Source organism: Plasmodium coatneyi, chromosome 6, assembly GCF_001680005.1.
Source record: "Plasmodium coatneyi strain Hackeri chromosome 6, complete sequence".
Classification (NCBI taxonomy): Eukaryota; Apicomplexa; class Aconoidasida; order Haemosporida; family Plasmodiidae; genus Plasmodium; species Plasmodium coatneyi.
Window position 1 is genome coordinate 1,015,932 of NC_033561.1, and position 26,255 is coordinate 1,042,186.

Here is a 26,255-nt window from a genome sequence, read left to right on the forward strand (position 1 = left end):
AGAACCGTTGGAATGACCCAGCTTTGTAGTTTTTTTTTTTTTTTTTTTTTTTTTTTTTAATCTTAACAAAGGGGAAACCCTTCTCGTTTTTGCGTCCTCTACCTGCATACCGTTCATGCGGGAGGTTACTGATCCCCCTTTGCGAATGTCCACAGGGAGGATGTCGCGAAGGAACATTTCGTGGGAGACCCTTCGTCCATTGTGAAGAGAATGCGAAAAAAGAAAAAAAAAAAAAAAAAAAACATAAAAAAAGCCAAATGAAGAGGCGAACCGAGCAAAGCTGAGTCGGAGGAACGATCTGTGAGGCAACAGAATTGATCACGTATGTATGCACAACACACATTTTTAATTTTTTGAATATTTAAAGCCAGTCGTGGTAGAAGGCTCCTTGTTGAATTCGCCCTACTGTGGTGTAGGAGTTAGCTGTGCCGAGGCGGAATGTGCGCATTACAGCGTTAGACTGAACGCGCGAATATGTGAACGTCCAACTGTACATCCGTCCCACCGTCAGTACGTTATACGCATGTAACTATGCACATGTGTGTTAAACCCTAAAACTGCCCGTCGTCATGCCCCCCTGTTTTTTTTTTTTTTTCCCCATTTTCATATGTTCATTCCTAGTTTCCCCATTTTGTTGACGTACACATACAAAACTTTCCCTGCGCAGCTGCGTGTCGAACTACCAGTGCGTGTCCCGAACCTTACATGCCGCCACGTGATTACCAAAGAGATGTATGCAAGTGGGTCTGCATGCGTGCCTAAATTACGTACCTGCGAAATGTACACCTCTATAGATATGACCATCTGCACCTCTGTTTATATTTTCATCTATCCTTTGTACGCGCGTATATATCTGCTTTTTTTCTCTTTTTTTTTTTTTTTTTTTTTTTTGTGTGTGTGTGTGTTTCTTATGCGTATCACAAAACAGAATTAAAAAAAAGAAAAAAAAAAAAGAAGGAAAAACTAACACAAACCTGCACAACAGTCACATTCGCATAGGGAAGAAAAGGAAAGAAACGAAAAGTACTGATCTTTTCATAAAAGTATCTGTATGTAAAAAGAGGGAGGAAAGATATTATTATGTTAAAGTAAAAAAAATTACCAAGTGGAAAATGTTGTAAGGAAAATAAATGAACACTTCCGTACAATGCGGAAAGGAAAGAAAAGAAAAAAAAAGAAAAGCAAAAGGGAAAAATGTCATCCTCCTCCAGCACAGTATGAATGCTGCGGTTATTTATTGTTCCTTCCTTCCTCCAGGGGAAGGGAAGCTTTTCCTTCCCTTCCCCCCTTCCCTTCCCCCCCTTCCATTCCCCTTCTTCCCTTCCAGGTGTTACATGCGACCATAACCAACATTCGTTCTTTGATCATGACCTGGTGTACTATTATTATTGGCATTTGTTCCTGCTCCAGCTCTTGTTCCTCTCTTGGGTGATCTATCATATATGGTAGACACTTCTGTGGAATCTGCTATGGTTGAATCTGCTGTGGTGGAAGCTTCTGTGGAGACGTCCGTTAATGTGTCGAATTCATTCCTGGTGGATCCTCCTCTTCTTCTACTTCTGTTGCTCCTTCTTCCTCCATTTCCAGAAAAATTGTTACCAAACCAAGAAGACCATGGTTTATACTAAAAGAAAGAAAGGTTGTTAGATTGGTTGTTAGGGGTGTTATGGTGGGCGGAAGGAAGGTTGTTAGGGGTGGTAGAGTCGTGGAAAGAAGGTTGTTAGGTGTGGTGGGGTGGAAGGGAAGGTTGTTAGGGGTGTTTGGTGGAAGGATGGGTTGTTAGGGGTGGAAGGAAGGGATGGGATCTAAGGAAGGAGGGTCTAAGAAGGGAGGTCTATGGAATAAGTGTCGAAGGAGGGTCTAGGAAGGGAGATCTGAGGAGGAGGAAGGAAAGGGAAATAAGGGGTCTATGGAAGGATATACTGTTACTTATATTATTTCACTTTTAATTTTAAAATTTTGGATGCTCACTTTGTATAATAAGTAAGGAAAGACTGTTAGTCCTAATGTGGTAAATATGGAGGAGACTGTTGCTTTGGTGGTGGCTTTAGTTAAGTCTTCTTTTGCTTTCGTTGCTAAGGATGCTGCCTGCTGGTACTGTGTTGTTAGTTCCTCCATCTGTTGGGTACATGCACTAAGTTGGTCTCCTTGAGCTTGTGATTCACATTTTTGTTGTAGCACTTTCACCATATCACAATATGCCCCATATTTACTATTGAAACCAGAACAATATTGACCACTAATATTAGTCCCACTCTTGCAGTCCTTACGTACAGCCTCACATGCTGCATGAACTCCCTTCCGGTAACTGGACCATTCATGACTACAATTAGGATTATCTTCCTTTAAATTTTCCTCCACGGTATTATAATTGTAGGAATAATCGAATACTGCTCTTCTTTGCTTGAAAATTTCTTTGTCAACTTGTTCACAAATAATTTTACATCCTTCTTTCTCATATGTTTCTTTTATTTTTAAACAAATCATATATAGGATGCCCTTGAAACTTGGGATATCTATGGCACTCCCAGATAATGTATGTCCTACCGAGTAGTACAGAAATTGACAGGGCTTCCAGTCTAATTCATCTTGTTGTTTCATTTTAGGTGCACAGCATACCGATTTCATAGTTTCATCTTTATTAACCCCTTTATTTATATATGGTGTCAGAACCCCATCTATATTAGTCTTACAGTCTGTTATGCAGTTCTCAGTGTTCCCTCTTCCTCTGTCGAATATACCATAGAAATCTATATAGGAAGGTAAACTATTTGGATCCAGTTTCTGTAAATACATAGTTCGTAGGGAAGTGGAATATATACATATACACATATATATATATATATATATATATATATATATATATATAGATATATATATGCAATATTACACGCACATTGTGTAATTATCTATGTTGCATGCGAAGAAGCAACGCTCAATATTATTTCCTTTACCGTTTCTGACATTGTCTCTGTGTATATTCTTATGTGTATATAATAAATTTATGTTAAAGATTGTGTGTTGTTCTTTATATATATTTATACAGAATAAACATGTGAGAATGCTGTTCGTTGTAAAATTATGAATATGAAATAGGAAGATGAAATTTGTACTCTACCGACAACAGCACACACACTGCTCAAAACTTTTCAAGGAACAATGATAATACATTATACAAATATATATAAGATAATTATATGTACATATATAATTTAAGGTAAGAATATGAACGGGCGTACAAATGAATGAAGCCTCGAAAAAGGAAGTCGCATAATAAACAAAGAAGGGAAGGAAGGAAGAAACAAAACAGAGGAAGTTCTTCACTCATCTTTTAAACCATTTTAACCCTCCATAAAACTTCCACCCTCCTTCTAACACCCCCCTTACACCTAACCCCTAAACCCTGAATTTCACACCATTTTAAACCCACTTAATCTCCCGAACCCTCTTCAAATCGTATATAAATGAAAAAAAAAAAAAACAGAAGAAGAAAAAAGAAAGAAAAAAGAAGAAAAAAGAAGAAAAAAGAAGAAAAGGATACATTACTATGTAGAAGTATCACATTAACTAGAAAAGGGGAAGGAGTGAAGGTAGTCCAAATTAGGTAATGTGCACATCTTCTCCATGTGAATGATTATTGTTTATGGTGTATTTGTCAAAAGAAAAGGAGGAAGAAAAAAAGTTCAAAAAGTTTATTATTACTGAGTGTTCATAAAAGGAAAAAAAAAAAAAAAAGGGAGACGTGAGGTGTACCCATTAACATGTGCAAAAAAATCTATAATGTGCACCCCAAAGAAGAGGGAGCTCAAATTGTATACATAATATATGCACATTCCACCCAAATGACCTGTTTGTATCAATAATTATAAGGAAAAAAGATTAAAAAGAAGTAAAGGAAGAAAAAATATATATATATAAAAGAAAAGAGAAGGACATTTTATTACTACTGAGAAGTTATGAATAAAAAGGAAGGGGAAGGAGTGTATGTATGCAAAAAGAAATGTTATTATACAGGAATGTATGTGTACATTTCTCCACTTCACACAAATAACTCACATAATTCCTCTTTTATTCTATCATTTTCATTTCTTTCACTTAATTCATGAGTTCAAACTCACTACCTATTACATGTGGACAAGCATGTACACACATGTGATAAGGGAGGGGAGGGGGAGGAAGAAGTTGCATTCTAATATATATAGTTAATAACTGATGAGAAGCGCATGCCTAAATAATAATAATGGTGCCATGTTCTTCGAAGAACTATGCACAACAACACAAATGCAAACATTCCACAATAGAGTACAGTTGTACAGTGAGTATATAAATAAAGGAACGTTGTGTGTAAAAAAAAAAGGAGGTGTATGTTTCCCTCTCCTCTTCTCTTTTTTTTCGTCCTCTACTTTGTTATACTGTTAATTTCAACATAGCGTTGTTTATATTTATGTATATTATAATTATATAACTGTATATATATATACATGTGAACATATATATATATATTATATACATATATATATGTATGTATATGTAATGATTTGACGTACATACGTACACATATGTATGTGTAATGCGTGCTAGCACTACTACTACTATTATTATTCGGAAAAAATTAGAAGTGTAATATGTGTACGTATGGTTTTTCACACAGAGAATAAAAATTACAAAAATTACAAAATTTTCAAAAATTTCAACATTCACATATACTCATCCATATTCATGAATAGTCATTGCTGAACTAGCACAAAATTTGTATTTCACTCTCTTTTGAATGTACTAATAGTTTTCAGAATAAGTTTATTATACACACACATATAGAAGCATATATATATTAACCATGGCAACACCAGTAGACGTAATGAGGAATATGCTGAAAGAGAAAGGAAGAGAAGGAAGGAGGAGGAGCTTCCTCCTCCTTTCTTCTTTTCCTTCTTTTCTTTCCCCTTTTTTTACACTACAAAAAAGCACATAAAAGGGGAAGCACACACATATATAATATTCTGCATGCGTATTATAATATAATAAAATCGTAATGAAAAAAATCCACAAAGGAGGAAAATACATATGTATATAGAAAAACGTACACACTTACACATATATTCCACTCCTCCCTCCTTCTTGCCACCTACATATTTTCAGCCGGAGAAGGAGGACACATTCCCTTCGCATCAAAACTTTTACAAGGAATTCGACCGAACCAACAGGGAAGTAACTTGTACGGAGCCAAGTCTTTGCCACACAGAAATAACGAGTTATAATTTGGCAGGTAGGAAGCTTACGAGGTATGAAGGCCAAATTAGGAGTGCATTAGACTCTATATACAAAGAATACGGAACAAATAATAAACCATCCAAAAGTCAAGCGCGTCATTTTTTTTATTATTGGATAGGGGATAGACGATCTAAGATTACAAAGGAAAGTAGCACTTTCGGACTTGACACACTTGTTCTTTGCAACAATATAAAGAGTTCGTGTGGGTCAGGACAATGTGAATTCCCCTGTGATAATCCAGACGAAGAACTCTTCAAGAGTAGAAAAAAAGTGTTCGACTTTTACTACGACTACAGTAGAATATGGGAAAATTTACTGAATGCTGAGTTCGACTGTGAAGGGAAGTGGTCGGGTTATTTAGATAAAGTTTCCTCTGCATGTGATGACGTGATTAAGGATTGTACAGTTGGAGTGCATAACGGAGGTGATTACTGTAAACAATTCAGGAAGGAATATGGGGCATACTGTGAGGCGGCCAAACTGTCAAAACTGAAATGTGAATTAAAATCTGCGCAAGAAAATATAGCGCAGACAGAAAAAGCAGCACAATCCAAATTAAGCGATGCGATCAACCAAGCAAGTACCTCCTCTACCCTTTCTTCTGCTTTTGGTACCATAGCAGCATTAGAATTACCTGCACTCCTTTTCCTCGCATATAAGGTAAAATTACAATTATAGTAGCCAAATGTAAAAAATAGTATATTTCCCCTTCCTTCCACCAACCACCCCTAACAACCTTCCACCCTACCACCTAACAACCTTCCACCCTACCACCTAACAACCCACCTACCACCAACCCGCCTAACAACCCACCTACCATCCTAACAATCCACCTACCACCAACCCGCCTAACAACCCACCTACCATCCTAACAATCCACCTACCATCCTAACAATCCACCTACCATCCTAACAATCCACCTACCATCCTAACAACCCACCTACCACCCTACCACCAAACAACCCACCTGACAACCTTCCTTCCACCAACCACCACACTAACAACCTTCCTTCCATCACCCTTAACAACCTTCCTGCCCTTCAGTATAAACCATGGTCTTCTTGGTTTGGTAAGCACACTTCTGGAAATGGAGGAAGAAGAAGCAACAGAAGGAAGGGAAGATCCGCTGAGAGCACCTTTGATACGTTCACAGAGAACAGTTCAACATTCGATTCAACAGAATACTCCACAACATATACTACACGACCGCCCACCAGGGAAGGAAGAGCAAATAATAATAATAGAACAGGACAGCAGCAGCAGCAAGGACAGAATATAAGTTACTATCGTATGTAATATTGAATAAGTGGACACCGAAAGGACATAAAGAAACGCATAATTTATACAGTGTGTAAAGAACAAAATAGCATTTTCCGCTTTTTCTTCTCTTTGCATTCCTTCCTTCCCTCATTTTCCGTTTTCCTTTTTGCTTTTTTTCCTTCCTTGTTTTTTTGTTCCTACTTTTTTTTTTTTCTTTTTTTTTTTTCTTTTTTTTTTTCCTTCTTTTTTTTCCTTCTTTTTTTTCCTTCTTTTTTTTTCCATGGGTGTGTGTTCGCAAAAAAAATATATGCGGTACAGTTCAACAGTTGTAAACAATTAGAGATTCGCACAAACACATGGTTCCTTCCCTTTATTTTTGGCTAATTTTTTCTGTGTGACAAATTTATATATTAGGGCATTTTTTTTTGGACAATTTTTCCGACATTTCTTTTTCACAACTTTTTCTGCGTAACAAATTTATATTAGGACATTTCTTTCTTTTTTGAAACAATTTTCTTTTTTTTTTGTGCAATGTTTTCTCTGTGTGACAAAATTTATATTAGGGCAACTCTTTTTTTTTCTGGACAATTTCTTTTTTTTTTTGCAATTTTTTCCTGTGACAAATTTATATTAGGGCAATTTTTCTGACAACTTTTTTTTTTGCAATTTTTTCTGTGTGACTAAAATTTATAATAAGACATTTTTTTTCCTTTTCAGACAATTCTTTTTTTTTGGACAATTTTTTTTTTTTTTCGCTATTTTTTCTGTGTGACAAAATTTATATTAGGGCCATTTTTTTTTTTTTTTGCCCTAATATTATACTTAGAATCGAATAAAAAAAGAAGGGAAGGAATGCACCTTCCCTTTCTCTTTTATGCAGGGACTTTTATTCCTACTTCATGTGAATTGCATCTAAAGGATGTGGATAACATAAAAAAGAAGGAGGCGCAAGAATCATCTCCGCGCACAATTTTTGAAACACACTTTTCAGATGTCCATAATTGGACATTAGGAAGGAGAGATTTATTAAGATAAAAGAAATATTTATGCGCGAAAAAAAAAATTAAAATAAAAAATTTAATGAACATATATTTTGGATCTTCAGCAGAAAAGAATTTACCAACAAATCAAAATAAAATAGGGAAAAAAATTTTTTCACTTCCACTTATATCAGGTACACATGAATATGTAAACACTTTCATACATTACAAAACGAAAAAAAAAAAAAAAAAAGGAACATATGGAAAAAAAGGTGTCATTCTGCTCTTTTCACTGTATGAGTTCTGCAGTTATTTATATGGCCCCCTCCCGAGACGGAGAAGGGGGAAGTAACATCACATTTAATGGTACAGATCACATACGTTGATAAGGAATATTCTTCCTGTTTTCATTTCCTCTTCTATTGCTGTTATTGTTCCTTCCCCTTCTTCCAGATGGTGATGTTGACCCATCATATATAGAAGATTCTTCCCTAGAACCTATCGTCGAACCAAGTGTGGAGTATTCTGTTGTTAACGTGCCTTCTGTTAAGGTGTCGTTAAAGTCGTGTTCAATTGTTGTTGTTCTTTTCCTCCTCTTTGTGCTACTACCCCCAAAGGAGCTTTTTATCCCAGAGAATACATTGGTATACTGAAGAAAGGAAGGAGCGTAGGAATTTGTATTATATAAGTAGGGTGCAGTCTTATTTATGTGTATATTGTGTATATGTGTATGTATTGTGTGTTCTATGTATATAATGTGCATTAGTAATTATGTACTACTTACCTTGTACAAGAAGAAAGCAGCCGCCGGCAATCCTACTATAGGCAGTGTTGCAGGTACAATAGTGGAAAGTGCTGAGCCACCTCCTCCGGAAGCAAAACCACTGGTGGCTCCAGATGTTCCTTCTGCAGGAGGAGTTTCCTGTTGAGGTTGTTCATTACCTAAAAAGTGAATAAAAGGGAGGGGAAGGAAGTTCCGTATAGTCCATGATCATTGGACCTTGGAAATGTGTTGTGTGTTGCAACTCCTACCCACGGAGCAACAGCAGCACCGGAGCAGGAGCTTCCGCGGGCCCCTGTGCCGTGCTGCTCCTGCCCGGGATACGGAGTTACTTCCGTGTGCAGGCGTCGTCGTCTTACCTTCCAGTTTACAACTTAACTTCAGGTCTTCCACATTCTTGATATCCCCATATAATTCTTTGAACTTCCTATAACACTCATTATTTTGTTTGTCCGTACACTTCCCCCTTACTTTTTGATAGGCATCCTTTATACTTTCTAAATATGTGTGATATTCCTTGGTGCATTCCTTATTTCCATTTCCTAATTGTTCCTTTATTTTATTTTCGTCCTTCTTGAAATCTACCAATTTTTTCAGCGCTTTGAATGCTTCTCTATCATGAAGGTACATAAACTCACACCCATGTTGCGTTTTAGTTTGTTTCATTCTAGTGTAGCAGCTAGTTATAGCAGCAGTAAACGTGAAATCGTCCAATATACCTGATAACATATCCCCTACCCAATAATAAAAGTAATCACACCATTTCTTCCTTTGGATCCTCCTATTTTTTATTTCATATATGTAGCATAATACTTTCATAATCTTCTCTACAGTAGTTGTATCATTAACAGGCCCTTCTATTCCTTCCTTCACATTACTATTACAATGTGCATTCCCATAAGTCTTGGCCTTTTCACTCACCCTACTATACATCTTTATTGAGGGTAAGTGCTTTAAATGTTCGCCCTATATATGTATTTAATAAAATATATATGTTCTTATATGTTCCTTATTTTTGAACTTATTATATTATGAACACAACACTGCATGTACATTACTAGGTTATTCATCCTAAAGTGGAGTGTTTACCGTCAGTGGTCCTGCTGTGGCTGCCATTGATTCAGGATCTGCTTCCGGCACTTCTCTACATGCTAATTCGTGTAGCAGTCGTTTCTTAGAGTTTCCGCTTCCTTCTCTGATTTCCTTACAATACCCATCATCCCTTTCCCCACAGATATCACATAACTTCGAATATGCTGACTCAGCGTCCCTCTGGAGTTTGGCGTAGTCTTGACTACCAGAATATGTCTTACAATTTGGGTACTTTGGTAGAGCACTGTTGTTATAATTATAATCAAATATTTCCTTACTCCGCTTGAAAATGTCTTCCCCCATACCGCTGTATACACTGCTATTCTCGAAGTTACAGTTCAATTCCTTCAATAAATTATAAACATTCGCGCTGACACTGTCAAATGTTCGATGACCCAAATTTCTCCTTATTCTATCAATTATCCAATAGAATAAGAATCCACAGCGCTGTTCTGGGGATAATGTATTCCCTTCTTCTTCATGTATGTTACATATGCCACGTTCAATTTTGTCCCTATGTGTTTTAATATATGGATAGGTAATCCATTTTTCCTTTATTCCTTTAATAGAATCACATTCAGAACTACCTGTGTCCTCGTCGAGTGCTGCATATATCTCCGTGGAAGGTAATTCCTCTACTTCCTCGTCCTACAGACATAGTTGGTAATTAGGAAAATATATATACTTCTCACATTTCCCTCTTACCATATACATTGAGTATTAAGTACATAATATTTATGTATACATTCTGAAGAATAGAACAAAGTTGTAGTACCTCCACCGTTCGTGTCATTGTTTATGGGTATATTTTTCTTGTATATACTTTAAAAATTTATTTTAGAGGTGGCTCATATCTTCATATGTTGTGAACACACATATATGTGCGATAATTTTCGCTTGCTTGTTTCTGTGATGGTTTATTGAATATGGGAAGGGAAAAAAATAATGGAAGGGGAGAAAGTAATGAAGTTCTTACTTTTTCCCAATAATATATATTTTTTAATTTTCGAAGCAATGATAACACATTATATACACATATGCATTGAGATCTTCACATGCATATATAATTTAAGAAAAAAGTACAAGTGAACGTACTGAAGTAATAGAATATGAGAAGAGGGAGAAAATTTTTCCATAGATCTTCTGCACACTCCTTATACTATTGAATTGTACCTGCTCATTCGTAATATCTTATCATTATATATATCCACTTGCTACTGTACACATGGAAAAACGCAAACTTCCTTCCTATTGAACAATTCTTTTTTCGCATATATTATTAATTTATGTTCCTTCACCCTATTAAAAAGGAATTATTAAGAATTATTAGTGCAAATAAATGTCCTATACAGGGAATACACTCCCCCCTTTGCCCCTCTCTGCTTTATGATTGATTAGTAGAGGCAATTTTTGTCCTTTACTTCCTTCAATTTATTATATGTGATATAAGTATATTCTAAGTAACCCATACGAACTGTATATTATGATAAATGAGCTACGGGAGTTCTCGCTTCCACATTTAACATTATATTTCACACCTTCATGTACATCGTTCCTTCCTTTTGCTCTTTCTTGATAACTACACTATAAATAATGTTCTCATGAAGAACATGTGTACGAAATATTACATAAACTTCCCCCATTCTTTTTTTTTAATGCATATTATATCCTACACAAAAATGTGCTCCTCCTTATACTTTACTACACATATATGGCTAAGCCGTGTTACGAAGATGAGTACGCTTTCGAGGGCCTAAAGAAAATCAAAAAATTGAAGAGAGTTCAGTGTTTAGGCTCAGAGTTCAGTGTTCAGGGTTCCGCTTCAGCGTTTAGTGTTTAGCGTTGAGTGTTTGGGGCTCACGATTAAGGTTCAATGTGTAGGGTTCAGGCTTTAGGGTTAAGTATCTAGGGTTTAGGTTCAGGGTATAGTGTTCAGAGTTTTGGGTTCAGGGTTTAGGCTTTAGGGTTCAGGGTTTAAGGTTGAGGGTTTAAGGTTGAGGGTTTAAGGTTGAGGGTTTAAGGTCCAGGGTTTGGGGTTCAGGGTTTAGGGTTTAGGTTTCAAGTTTTAGGGTTTAGGGTTCAGGGTTCAGGTTTCAGGGGTTTAGGTTTTAACTTTTAGGGTTTAGGGTTCAGGTTTTATGTTTTAGGTTTTTTGGCTTAGCTTTTAGGTTTCAGGGTTTAGGGTTCAGGGTTTAGGTTTTAGGGCTTTGTGATCAGTGTCTATGTTTTAGGGTTCAATGTTTATGGTTTTGGGTTTCAGGCCTTATAGTTCGGGGTTTAGAGTTTAAGGTTTAGTGTTTAGGGTGAGAGCTTTTGTATTTAGGGTTCAGGATTTAGGATTCAGTGCTTAGGGTTTAGAGTTTAGGGTTCAGGTTTTAGGGTTTAGTGTTGAGGATTTGGGGTTCAGGATTTATGGTTTCTGTGTTTAGGTTCAGAGTTTAGAAGGGAAATTTTTCAGAGTAATAGAACGAAGGGTTGGGAGTACGGAAAGGAAGGGCCTATGTATTAGGAAGGCAGCGTCTATGTAAGGAAGGGAGGTAAGTGAAGCAAAATGTGTGAAGGAAGGAGTCTGAGGTTAGGAGGGTGAAGGGAGAAGGAAGGAGAGGCTATGTAATGAGGGAATCTAAGGAGTAGGAAGGAAAGGAAAGAGGATCTAAGGAGGAAAGGTGGTCTATCGAGGGTAGTGAGGAGGGTCTAGGAAGATCTAAGGAAGGAGGAGTCTAGGGAAGAAAGGATTAGAATGAGGATTGGTAGGTGTGGAGGGAAGGTGGTAGGGGGTAAGGGAAGGGAGGTTGTTATGGGTGGTAGGGTGGAAGGAGGAAAGTTGGTGTTAGGGGTGCTGGAAGGAGGAAGGAAGTGGTATTAGGGGTGGTTTGTGGAAGGAAGGTTGTTAGGGGTCTAAGGAGGAAGGAAAGTGCCTATCGAAGGAATGGATGTGTAAGGAGGAGGAAAGGAGGGTCTAAAGAAGGAAAGGAATGTCTAAGGAAGGAAGGAAGGAGAAAAGGTGTAAGAAAGGAAAGGGATGGTCTAAGCAAAGAAGGAAGGGGTCTAAGGAGCAGGAAGGAAAGGAGGGTCTAAGGAGGGAAATGAAAGGGGGTGTTAGAAGGAAGGTTGTTAGGGGTGGACGGAAGGGTAGGTGGATCGAAGGTGGAACGAAGTTTGTTAGGGTGGTAGTTGGTGGAAGGAAGGTTGTTGTTAGGGGTGGTACGTGGAAGGAAAGGATCCAAGGAAGAAGGAAGGAGGGGATGGTCTAAGGAAGGAAAGAAGGAAAGACGGGAAGGAAGGGTTTAAGAAAGAGGAATGGAAGGGGTCTAAGGAAGGATGAAAGGGAATAGTCTAGGGTGAGGTGGTGGATGTTGGATTTCGCATTTAGTTTTAGGAGGAAGGGTCTAAGGAGGAAGAAAGGAAGGTTTAAAGGAAAAAAAAAAAGAAAAAAGAAAATGTTTTAAAAAAAAAGGAGGAAGGTTTAAGGAAAATGAAAAAAAAAGAAAAAGGGAAGGTTCATGTAAAAAAAAGGAAGGTTAAGATGAAAGTAGGTTGTTTAAGGAGAATGGAAGAGAAGAGAGAATGAAAAGAAAGAAATTAGTAAATTTAGGAAGAAAAAGGTACAGGTGACCGTAGAAGTATAGCATTAACTTAAAAAAGTGAAAGGAGTGGCTTCCATTAATGTAATGTACACGTCACACACATATATATAAAAATATGCAGGTTGTACATATTAGGATGGAAAGAAGAAGTAATGTTAGGCAAAAAATGTTGAACTTGAATGTGCACTAAAAGGGAAAGGGAAGCTTATATAATATGATATACACACCTCATGTTTGAATGAGTTCATTTGTAGTGTACTCAACAGAGAAAGATAAAAGGAGGTAATCATTATTGTTCAATGATCATGACTGGAAGGAGAAGGAAATGGGTTTGTACTGCATCATATTCTTATGCGCAATTTTGCATAATTTAGTAATATATAATGAAGGAAAAGTAGTAAAGGGGGGGAGGAGGGTAGAGATCGTTCTTTATTTTTTTTTTACTTTGTTATCTCCTGTGTGTGTTCATTACCATTTTTACTTTAATTATGTACATGATGATTTCAATACATGTGGATGGTGGATTATCATTTTTTGAAAAATTAAAAATTGTGTATTGTTGGGAGGGAAGAGTAAAAATTTGAATACCTACTCCTTTCATAATCATCATAAATCAATTAGAAATCTGATATGTATTTCCAAACTACATGAACACATGAACACATGAACATATGAACACTATCTTTAACATAACTTCAATTATATATTGAGGGTATTCATAAACCATGGTAAAAGAATAATACAGCTCATTCCATTATTAAAAATGTGTATATATACAGAAAGTAGTATATATATGTGTACACACATATATATACATATGTTCCCCACGTGTATATCATATAATAATAATAGTGGAAATGTAGTGTAAATGTATTGATGTATACACTACTCTATTTCAATTCTATGTTTTTAGGATGCGGAAGATACAGTTACATTACCCTCAAAGGAAATATACGCTGAATTCGAAAATGGAAGAAGGAGTTGTACATTCCGAGGGCGGAGGGGGGGGAACCTTAGTGATCTGCAACAGAAGGTGAAACAGTCATGGAATCAGTATGGAGGGGGCAATGATGAGAACTTAGCCAAGAAAATTGCAAGTAATTACTGTTACGCATGTGAAGGGAAGGGGGGGGAGAGGGCGATCCTCTGTCCGATTATGATCGTTGTAATTTTTTATATTATTGGTTGGGTACTAAAGTAAAGGAAAAATTTCAGGAAAGAAGCAAATTCTCAATGGTTATGAGAGCAATTAATGGGGACCTGAAGGATTTCAAGTCGCACGAATTATGCAATAATATATACCCTGGAATTGACAAAGAACGTTTCGACGAGGCTAAAATATTATTTGATTGGTACTATAACTACAGCAAACTACAGAATAGCGACAAATGTAGCGAGTATTGCAATAATAAGGAAAAATGTAATGCCCCCTTCGAGAAAGCCAAATCAACATATGAGAAGGTAAAACAAGAGTGTGGGACCACTGGAGGAGATCAATATTGTCCCAAATTTAGGAGCAAGGAAAAGGGGAGGGGGGAATATAAGCAACCAGAAAAATTAACGTGCCCTAAACTACCAGCATCAACAACACCACAGGTTGGTTACTTTCTATTCATAATATATAAGTACTATGAGCATAATACTCCATGTGCGCTATATAATAATAAAAATGTAAGGAATATACATATGGAAAGCACCCATTTATACGAAATTTATTCTTTGCTTATTTATATTTTTATAGGTCACAGACACAAGTAAATTACCTTCAAAAAAAATATACGATGCGTTAGACGAAGGAAGAGAAGGTAAAAGTTGTTCACTCAACGGAAGCAAACGGAACAACAGTACACTGGAACAGAGTGTGAAAAGATCAGTAGAGTCGTACGGAGGACAAAATTGGAGTTGGATCCATCAAATTCCAGGGAACTACTGTGTAGCATGTAAGGGAACAGGGAGGGGAGATTTCGCTTCTTTGTCCAATAGTGATCGTTATAACTTTTTCTATTATTGGTTGGGTGACAAAATAAATAAGGAAGAAATTAGGGGAGGAGGCTCTCTCTCAATGGTTATGGGGCCAATTTATAACACGCTGAAGGATTCCATGTATAAATGTAAGTGTGAAAATCTGTACGGAGGTATTTGGAAGGAACGTTTCGAAAAGGCTAAAATACTATTCGACTGGTACTATAATTATAAGGAATTAGCAGGGAAGGATCAGGAGTGTCAGAAATATTGCAATGGCGGAAAATGTGACACCTTGTACAGAGCAGCTAAATCAACATATGACGGGTTCAATGAAGCTTGCAGACGCGAGCGCGGAGAATTATATTGTGAAGAATTTGAAAGAAAAAAAGTAAAGCAGGACGGGGAATTCAAAGAACCACAGCCATTGAAATGTCCGCAAGTAAAGGAACCGCAGGTCACATCAGCTCCGCAAAATTCAGGTCCTACCCTAGGAAGGAGCGCAGCTCAAGGGGATCAAACAGGTCTACCGGATCTACCACCTGGCCCAGAAGGTATGGCAAATAACAAATAATATATATACAAAATATGTGTATGTGTGCATATAATATTCTATTCATGATATAATCAAAGAACATGAAAATATAGGGGGGAGGAACGCATATATATGTATATATATATATATAATAACCCCAAATGTATAATACAAAAGTACTATTATTGTTATTATTATAAGAGAGGGGCATAGACCCACACTGCACCCCCCTTTTGTACGCGCAATATTACAAAATTTGCCCCTTCCCACAATTTATATATATCATATAACCCCCCCCCTCCACCCCTAACACCACCGTCCATCTCCCCCCTGTCTTATTTTCCTTTAGCAGTTTTACAACCATCTGTAGAACCTACTCAACCTACTCCTCAAGCAGCAGTAACATCATCATCAGAAACATCCGGACAGCAAACAAGTAGAGCTGGGGCAGGATTTACCTCCAGTGGTGGAAGTGGAGCACCAGTACCCGGAGGAGAGAATGGAAGACGGCATGATAGAGTAACACGGGAAGCCACTTTTAATTTACCACAAGGGGGGGGTCAAAATGGAGGTTTAATAAGTTCAGGGAGTACAAGAGCAGAAGGTGCACTCCTTCCTTTAGATACCACCCCAATCGTCTCCTCTGCACTTGGCGCATTAGGAGGATTGGCTTCCATTGCCGTTCTCTTGTACAAGGTAATTCCGGCCCCTCTATAATTGGAGTAATATAAATAATAGTAGCATTTTATTCATATTTACTTCTTCTATATAATCAATAAGTATAAAGAGGGGAGGGTCCTTTGTATGATGTCCATGGGACACACATTTCTCCCATTACTCCTTCTCTCCTTCGCCCTTCTTTTTCCTTAGTATACTTCTGTATTTTCCTGGATAGGTAAAACCCCCAAAACCGGAAAAAGATCAACAGAACGTAATTTGAATACATCTACAAGCGGCTCTACATTAGACGGCTCAACAACGGAATATTCCACTGAAGGTTCCACTGTAGGTTCAATGACCTATAATGTGGAAGACGAGATGCTACCTGGCAGAAGGAGGAACAATGGAGGCAGGAGGAATATTAGTTATGCGCATATGTAATGTTACAGTCGTCCTGAATTATGGAATGTAGAAAACATTATGTTCCTTAAATTATAAATGGCATTCATTGTTCATTATTATTTTTCCTTTTCTCCTTTTATTATTGCAAAACACAAACTATATATATTGTGCACAGTATGTTTTGCAATATATTGTACTGTGCCATGTTGTTATGTGAACACAGTTAATAATGGACAAACTGTGCAAAATGTGAACACCGTTAAAATGAAAAACTGTAAAACGGAAACTATAAAAATGTGAACTGTTAAAATGAAAAACTGTATAAAATGTGTGAACGCAGTTAAAATGAAAACTGTATAAAATGTGTGAACACAGTTAAAAATGAAAGTTGTGTAAAATGTGAACACAGTTAAAATGAAAACTGTAAAACGTGAACCAGTAAATTAACAATTGCGAATGATGAAACGTGCAAAAAGGATTTATGTCCTTGTCGCCGTCGCTGCTGCGGGGAAGAAGTGGGACGTGCACCAGCGAGCGCGTGCGAAGCAATATTACACGGCGCAAAATTACACCACGTAAAATATTACAAAAAAAAAAAATGAATTAAAAACAAGATTGAAAAAAAAAAAAAAAAAAAGTCATGAAATTGATATTGCAAAAAAAAAAAAAAAAAAAAATTAAAAATTCAACGCACAGAAAAAAAACAAGATTGCAAAGAAAAAAAAAAAAAAAAGAAAGAAAAAAATTTAAGGGGAAAGGAGGTAAAGGCCACTTTGTTTCTTACACTGTATAAACTATGCGTGGTTATTTATGCATCCCTGAAGGGGGAGAGGGAACATTTCCTTTCGTATTTAGGTGTTACATTACAATGGTGTTACATGTTTTGATAACGTATATTTTGGTGATGACCTGGTGCATTATTTGTCCTCGTGCGTTGTCCATTATTTCCCCTTCTTCTGCTAGAATGTGCAGTAGTGTATGGGACGGAATCCTCTGTTGACTCATCCGAAGAGTACTCTGTTGAATTGTCCGTTCCATATTCTGCTGCGGAAGATTCTGTGTAATCTGTTATTGAATTCTCTGTTAAATGTTCTTTCGTATCGTCCGTGTAATCTGTTGTGGAAGCTTCTGTGGAGTATTCGGTATAATCCTCAGTTTCTCTATCCAAGTTATACCTCGCGGACCTTCTTTTCCTTACATCAGAAGAGTTATTTTTCCGAGAGAATAATGAGGTATACTAATACGGGGAAGGAAGAAAAGGAGAAAGGATGGCGGAAACATGTACCACCAATGTGCATTTATTGTGTACATTGGATATTTATAGCTTCAAAGGGAATGAATATTTCCCTTAAATATTATAACGGATGCTATCAAGCATCATATGTACCTTATATAGAAGGAATGTAATGACCCCAATTCCTATTGTGGGAAGTGCGGTCGACACGATTGGGATGGTAGGGATGATCGTGCCCGTTCCGGATGAGGTTCCGGAGGAGGTGGATGTTTCCACCTGACCATTTCCAAGTTCATGACTGCCGCCCGCAGAATCTGGTTCGATTTCAGTGAGTTCCTTTGTGACCCCTAATGCAGTTTGCGTATGCTGTGGTCTAACATCCTGTGAAGAATGGTGCAGAGACCCCTGCCGAGAATCTGTCTCATCAGAGGACTGCAGACCAGGTTGAACCGATGTAGTTGCTGTATGGGATTCAGTAACTTTCACCATTGGCGATTTCAAATCGGGCCCCTTAGCATTTGCTGTTTCTACAAGTGGTGAATCTTGCGGTTCTTCAAGCCCTGCTGCTTCATGTCCAGGCTCCGCATCGCCTGGTGGTTCCGTGGGGGCACACGGACTTTCTATTTCTTTTATAGTTTCGGGTTCCAAACCTACTTTCGTCATTAATTGCTTGAGTTTCGAAACATCCCCCCGTTGAAACATTCTATCGAATTCTTTATAATAATCAATCTCATCATCCCTATCATTAATATATGGACAATCTTCCTGCATTTTCTTATAGGCATTCACAACATCCTGCAGAATTGCCATACATTCTTTCTTATAGATTCTTTTACAGTCCGTTTCTCCATTTTTTATTTTTTCATAATTCTCTTTTAATCGAATAATATTTTCATTGGTCCAAAATGTTCCTCTGTAATGTTTTTATATAGTACGTTGCACGTACTTAAAGGAATCTTACTATTCAGAATTTTATATATTTTTCCATAACTCCTGGACATGCACTGTCCAGTCTTACCTTGTTGAAGCATATATCTCCTAACCAATAATAGAAGAAACGTCAATATTTATTCTTCAGGTCTGCCTTCGATTTTACTGGACACATTCTGCACCAGGCACCCATAATTCTACTTATATAATTCATAAAGTCCCCATCTTGCTTCAATTGTCTCTGTAATTCATCACTTACCTCCTCCTTTCTCTTATAACATACACACCTACCCACGACTACATCGAAGGAATTATAAATTTGCTCTGCGGAAAAATTCATTATACTCATGGTTCATATTTATAATAAATAATTCTCGCTTATTAAGTTGTGTGCGCATATTACACTATACTCCTGTATATTTCATGTCCTACGGAATATTTATTGGATACTACATATGTTCAGTTATCCTGTTATAATATTCTTCCACTTTTGATATTCCCCTTTCCCTTTGTATCAGAATTCTAATCCAAGGTGATTCTGCTCTCAATACATACACTCCATGCATATACCCTTCTGCAGTTCACCCTTCTATTACTTCTTCTTCCATGTTCAACTTATAATTATGTCTGCAAGTACATAAAGTTCCCTATTCTTACATTAAATGATTTACACTCCCTCCTTTTCGTTCTAATCACACTCTGTGTCAGTTTGTGTGTTCCTACATTATATTATATTTTTCCCTACTTCTTCTTTCTTTTAAAACATAATTTTTTCCTCTTAAAAAGGTGAAAATTTTAAATTACGTTATTTGGATTGGGAATATTCTGAACTTACAGTTCTTATTAGAATTCCTTCCCATAGCACATATATTTATTGTTTATTAAGCATTTTACTTTTCTTTCCTTTTTAGTTATATTATTATACTTTGTTTCACTTTGTGCGTCGCTATATTATTTCATATCGTTCTTGTTTCTTCTTTTAGAAAATAAATTCTTCCCTTTAAAAATAAAAATTTTAGAATTATTGTATTTTTATTCAAGAAATATTCTACGTAAACTTAGAATTCCCATTAAAAATTCTTCCTACAACATATTCACCCACGTCATGTTGAGCACTGCATTTTCTTCTTATAATTATATGTTCATCAATATTTTTTGCCAAATATATGTGCATAAGGAAGAAATATATGTGAAATGTGGTTTAAATTTATTTTAAATTTTGTGTTCTGTTCTTTATAAAGGAATATGAGTATATGGCTCCCTGTATATGGGTACTCCTTCTGGTGCCTATTTCTGCTGCAGTTATGTATTCTTATTCCGCACAAATAAAATTTTATCTTGCCATTTTCCTTCCTTCTTTTTTTCTTCCTTTCTTCCTTTCTTCTAATATTAATTTTTTTTTTCTTTTCCTTTTTTTTAGTATTTACACCTTAGGTGTATAGCTTTCCCAAAACAGCTGAACACCAGGTCACATTGTTCTTCTTACACCCTGGAACACCTAAACACCAGGCTACATTGTTGTTCTTACATCCTAAAACAGCTGAACCACCAGGCCATATTGTTGTTCCTACACCCTAAAACACCTAAATACCAGGCCACACTGTTCTTCTCACACCCTGAAACAGCTTAACACAAGGCCACATTGTTGTCCTTACACCCATAAAACAGCTAAATATAAGGGCATATTGTTATTTTTATACCCTAAAAGCTTAATTTTAAGTGTGAAATCCTACACATACAGACCACCTAAAATGCGATATCCTACACACACACATCCATAAAATGCGAAATCCTACACACATACCCCTAAAATGCGAAATCCTACACACATACCCCTAAAATGCGAAATCCTACATACACACCCACCACTGATTCATTCATTTCCTTATTCGCTCCTTTTTTTCTCCTTATTTTTTTTTTTTTTCTTCTTTTTTTGCACTTTCCCAGTTGCCACACACCACGCGCTTCTTTAAAAAAAAAAAAAATTCCGTTACACTTGTTGCCGTATGTGTAACATTTGTTCGTACTCTTCTTCCCTGTGGCTATATATTTGCCCTTTGAAGAAATTTAAGATGCCCGAAAAAATGAGAAGAGGTGTAAAAGAAAAAAAAAAAAACAAATAAGAAAAAGAAGAATGAAATAAAGAAAAAAAAAGAAAGAAATGGTATTGCTTGGCACATCAGAACGCAAGGCGACGCAAAGCAAAAAAGAGCATGGGGTGCAGAGTTAACGCAATCGTTAAAAAAAAAAAAAAAGGCGGAATGCCATTTTGCCCTTTTACACTGCATGGACGTTGTGGTTATTTATATAGCCCCCAGGGGGGCACCCATCCATTTAATGCTACATATTCTGATAACCTATATTTTGGTGGCCTCGTCTATTATTTGTTCTTCTTCCTCTGTGTGGTCTTCTGTATATGGTAGGTGCATCTATTGATTCTACTGTTGAGTTCTCTGTTGAATATTCCGTTGGACCTATTGTTGAATTATTCTCTGAGGAGTAATCGGTGAAATTTTCAATTCGTGTGCCGGAGTTCCGTCCTATTGATCTTCTTTTTCTTCCGTTTCTACTATTGTTATTACCAAAGTAGTTACTTACCCAAGAGGGTAGGAGATTATACTGCGAAAGGAGGAACGAAGGAGGGGGTTAGAATGAAAGAGGAAGGACGTGGGGGAAGGGAAGAAAAAAGAAGGGGAAGGGATGGAAGGAAGGTTTAGAAATATGCACCATATATATATAAAACAACCTCCTATGTTCAGGGTTTAAGAACAGGAAAAAATATTAATAAGTGACGTTATTAATATTTTAAGTGCGTAAAGTGTTAATTACTTTGTAAAGGAAGAAAGCAGCCGCTGGTAATCCTAGCAATGTTAATGTGGAAGAGACACCAGCAACAGCGCTCCCAGAGGAGGTTGCTTCTGTTGTGTTTAATTGATGCGATTTGTCCACTACAGGTTTCCGTAATAATTCCAATTTAGATTTCAATTCTGAAAGCTCCCTATAACTTCGATCAGAAAGAATTCTCTGGAATTCTTTACACCAATCATCTTTATTATCTTTCCTTGGACATTTTGCGTTCATATATGTATAGGCTGAAAGAGCTTGTTCCAGGTGACAGTAATATTTCTCAATACACTGAGACTTAGGTGCCCCAGAATCACCACGCACATAGTCTTCTATAGTTGAATAATCATAAGAACAATCGAATATTTCTTTCAATTTCTGGAATTCGTTTTCGCCAATATTAGTGTATGTGAGCCCCCGCTCAATTCCGTTAAGCTTGTTTCCCAGTTGAAGGTAAATGTTGTTCATAATTTCTTTAAATGAATTCCTGTCCTTTGCGCTTTTCCATACTTTACTTCCTAGCCAATAATAGAATAAATAGTATGTGGGACCATTTATTTTATTTTCGTCTTTCCTATTAATTAGGTAACACCAACCTTTTGCTATTTTATCAGCATCCTTCTTAATATTTACATAATCCCTTAATTCATTCTCTAAAGAAGTCTTCAATGTAGTCCCATCCGTATCCCATTTACACGCAGGTGTACCGTCGACACTGTAATCTATTCCTTCGTCCAATTCATTGTACATTAATTTTGAATTCAAATTTTCCAAATTGCAGTCCTGTAGATATAATTGTAAAAATAAGTATGTGTTCCTACATATGGTCATGGTATGACATGGATGGAAATATTATATGTGTACACACATGAATGTGTCCGTGATAAGTATAAAATACCCCCTAATATTTTCTTTCTATTCACCACGACTGACGCCATCAGCAAGAAGGGCCAATAGCAGTGACAATTTTAGTGATGCAAACCTGGTTTTGGTCCGGATTTGGTTTGTGTTTTGGTGGGTAAGGTGCTCCATTTTCTAGTTCTAATAGTTTCTGGCGATTGCAGTATTTTTCCTCTTTTTCCTCATTAAACCACTTACAGTAAGGATCATCCTTATTCTCTGGACTCTTACAATGCGCTCCTGCATTAATACATGCTGTACCAATTTTCCGCAGGTACGTTAAATATGTCTGACCATATGTACCCCTATATTGCTCTGCATGCCTCTGTATGGTATTATAGTTATAGCAAAAATCATATATTTCTTTTATGTATCCGAGAAGGTACCAGTTAATATTAGATTTGTACATAACTTTACATTTATGATTATAGGGAATTTTTTTCAGAGTTTCGTATATTTCTCCCATGAAATTCTTTAACTTCGTTCTGTCGTCATGGCTGTGGAATCTATGTTCCATCCAGTAATAAAAAAAAAGACAGGGATCACCACTGGAGTCCGGTTTTTCATTCTTTAATTTGTGTGCGCAACAATAAGCATCCAGGACCATTTCATCGGTACCAGCAAGTTCGGGGTTTTTCCCTAACTTATTCTGTAAAACTTTCCCCCATTGTTCAGGCCAAATATCCCTACATCTACATTCGATCTTAACGGGTGCGTCGAACTTTTCATAATAATCGACCCTTGAGGGTAACCGCTGTAAAGGTGGTATCTGCAAATATAGATAGCAAGAAATAGAATATATATATATATATGTCTACATATATACACATATATAGCAGCATATATATATTTACATTCATGTACTCCTCTCACATTTCCCCATTCCTTTTACACTACATCATATCATATATATGAAATATTACACACACACTATATAATTATCTATGTTGCATAGAAAAGGGGGGCAACCTCTCCAAATATTTTTTTCCCTACCGTCGACATTGTTCATATGGATGTATATATTTCCTTATATGTAATGTATTTATGTTAAAATGTGTTCTTATATATGTTCGCGCAGAACATAAATATGTAAGAATTATGCTTATTTCTGTGTGTGATTATAAATATCAAACTTTTTCATCCTCCTTCCTCAAAAAGTGCAAACATTGTTCAATTCTAAAATAACAGGAGCTCCCTATAGATATTTATATATGTTATTTGTATAATATTATTCAGATTAAAATAGGAACGAACGTCCCGGAAATAAGGTAATAAAATAATAATGAATGTGAAGGCCAAACTCTTCCTGTTCAAAGTGTGTATCTATCTGTATTATTATATTTATGGCGTGTACTATATTTGTGCACATTCTGCGTACATTGTGTATACTTGTTCGTTGTGAAATATTTTATAATTATTTGTATATTTCTCTCCTATTCTGTATATAAGCATATTTTTCTCCTGGACGAACATTTTAACATATACATGATTAATTAATGTTTTACTGTTATATTAAAGGAGGCTTATTAAAAATTGCTCACACATGTAGTACAGCTCATATATACAAAGAGCACTCTATCTCCCCCCTTCCATAAGTGTGCATATTCATTTATCCATATTCTGTGAAAAAGGTATGTAATAATATCACAAATAGAGAAAGAAGGAGTACACAATACACAAAGATATATATATCCTCATATTTTTGTTGAAAAGAGTGAAAGGTTTCTGTTCAAAAGGGTGAAAAGTTTCTGTGCACGCACATCGATATCGTTTTAATGTGAAGCAGCCTTTTCCCCTCCTCTTCTGTATGATCGGTTTGTTATGATAATTTTGCACCCACCTTCCCCCCTCTTTTGTTCCTTATACCTTTTTCTAATAATTACACTATAAACAGCTTAGACAGAATATATATTATACTATCCGAACTCCTCTTCATTCCCTTCATCTATATTATATTACAGAATTCATGTCACAGCTCCTTTTCCCTCTCCCTACCTGAGCGCACTACACATAGTTTATTTATATATGTGGAATGTGTACATTAGGGCGGGGAAAGGAAAGAGAATAGGGTAGTTCCAATAGCACAGGGAGCATGTACATATAATCCACACACATATATATATTCAAATGAGTTCCTTTGTAATGTACTCACCGGGAGGAGAAGAAAAGAAAAGAAAGAAAAAAAATAAAGGAGTAAACATAAATAAAGAACGAATGTAATATGCACTAAAAGAACGGGAGTGGTCCTCCTCACTTAGCATCATATACCTGCTATATGAGTAACTTCCTTATAATACATTTATCACCCAAAAAAGGAGTGAAAAAGTAAAAAAAAAAAAATAACAATAAAATTATTATTACTCCTGAATGATCATAAATAGGGGGAAAAGTGTAATAAATGAAGCACTATTATGTGAACACATGTACATATATATATACATACATATATACCCCATATATATATATGTGTGTGTGTATGTATATATACATATGTATATTATATGTGTATATGTATATATATATGTGCGTGTGGATTCTTCTCTTCTTTCCCTTCATAAATAATTTCGCATATAATTTTTTCCTTCTGTGTAACACATACATATTTTTGTATGTTACTCCTGCCGTTCGAAAAGTAAACAACATATATATACTCTTCAGAAAATAAAAAGTTCGGTATTCATATTTCATATTCATCAATAATCACACAACAACAACAGCAGAAATAAAGCATAGAATGCTTACAACCTTATACTACTTAATATATAAACAACACATTTTAATATAAATTCAAATTACATATATAGAGGACATACATACAAGGAAAAATATGCACATAAACAATAACAATGACAACAGTAATACGATTTAATTGTCCTGCAATATGGACAAGTACATACATATTATTCACATAGTACTCTATATATAATATAATGAATATAAGGAATACATACACATATATATATATTATATTAATTATATCTGTAGGCGTCTGCTTTTAATAATTTACCTTCAAGGGCCAATTTCTATAAGAAATTCGAAAGGAGTCAGGAAGAATGTGCACAGGGGTGCAAAACAGGAATAGGGACAGTTATAGAGGGAAAGAGTAACCTTAATAATGATAAGGAGCAAATTATGAGAGCACTGGCCTATATATACAGAGTATATGGAGAAGGTAAGGTACCATCCAAAAGTGAACCCTACCATTTCTTATATTATTGGGTAGGTGAAAAATTATCCAAAAGTACAACTGTACGGGGTCATCTTTTCGGGACTGACCTGAATTCTATTTGTGGAGGTATAAATAATTATTGTGCGGAGAACAAATTATGTGGACTCCCTTGTGATAATGTTGACATTAAGACTTTCAACAGTATGAAAACAATATTCGACTTCTGGTATGACTATGGTGCTCTACAAACTCTATTAGAGTATAGTGGGTCCGAAGGTCTTGAAAAATGTAAAAGTTACATAGAAGAAGTCAAAGCAGCAAAGGGTAAAATAGAAACACATTGTACGACCACTAAACCCAGTGATGAGTACTGTACAAAATTTTGGAAACCACGTGAGCAGGACATTCAACAGAAAATACCAGAATTGGAAACTGAATTAGCAACTGCAAAAGTAAGAATGGTGCATCAAGCACAAGAAGCAGACGAAGCTTTACGTGGTGCCACCACCACTTCTTCCATCTCTTCCATATTCGGGACCTTAGCAACCATAGGTGCTCCTTTCTTATTATACAAAGTAAGCATCCAAAATTTTAAAATTAAAAGTGAAATAATATAAGTAACAGTATATCCTTCCATAGACCCCTTAT

General features: G+C 36.2%; 1 protein-coding gene across 1 annotated transcript; it reads right to left on the reverse strand.

Moving 5' to 3' along the window:
- Window positions 1–21,034: 21,034 nt before the first annotated feature.
- Window positions 21,035–23,440, reverse strand: PCOAH_00014920 (KIR protein; the record flags this gene model as incomplete). The annotated part of the gene is made up of 4 exons (XM_020058301.1): window positions 21,035–21,313; window positions 21,524–22,321; window positions 22,521–23,207; window positions 23,432–23,440. The coding sequence occupies 4 exons, from the start codon at window positions 23,438–23,440 to the stop codon at window positions 21,035–21,037; spliced, it is 1,773 nt and encodes a 590-aa protein (XP_019913740.1).
- Window positions 23,441–26,255: the final 2,815 nt, after the last annotated feature.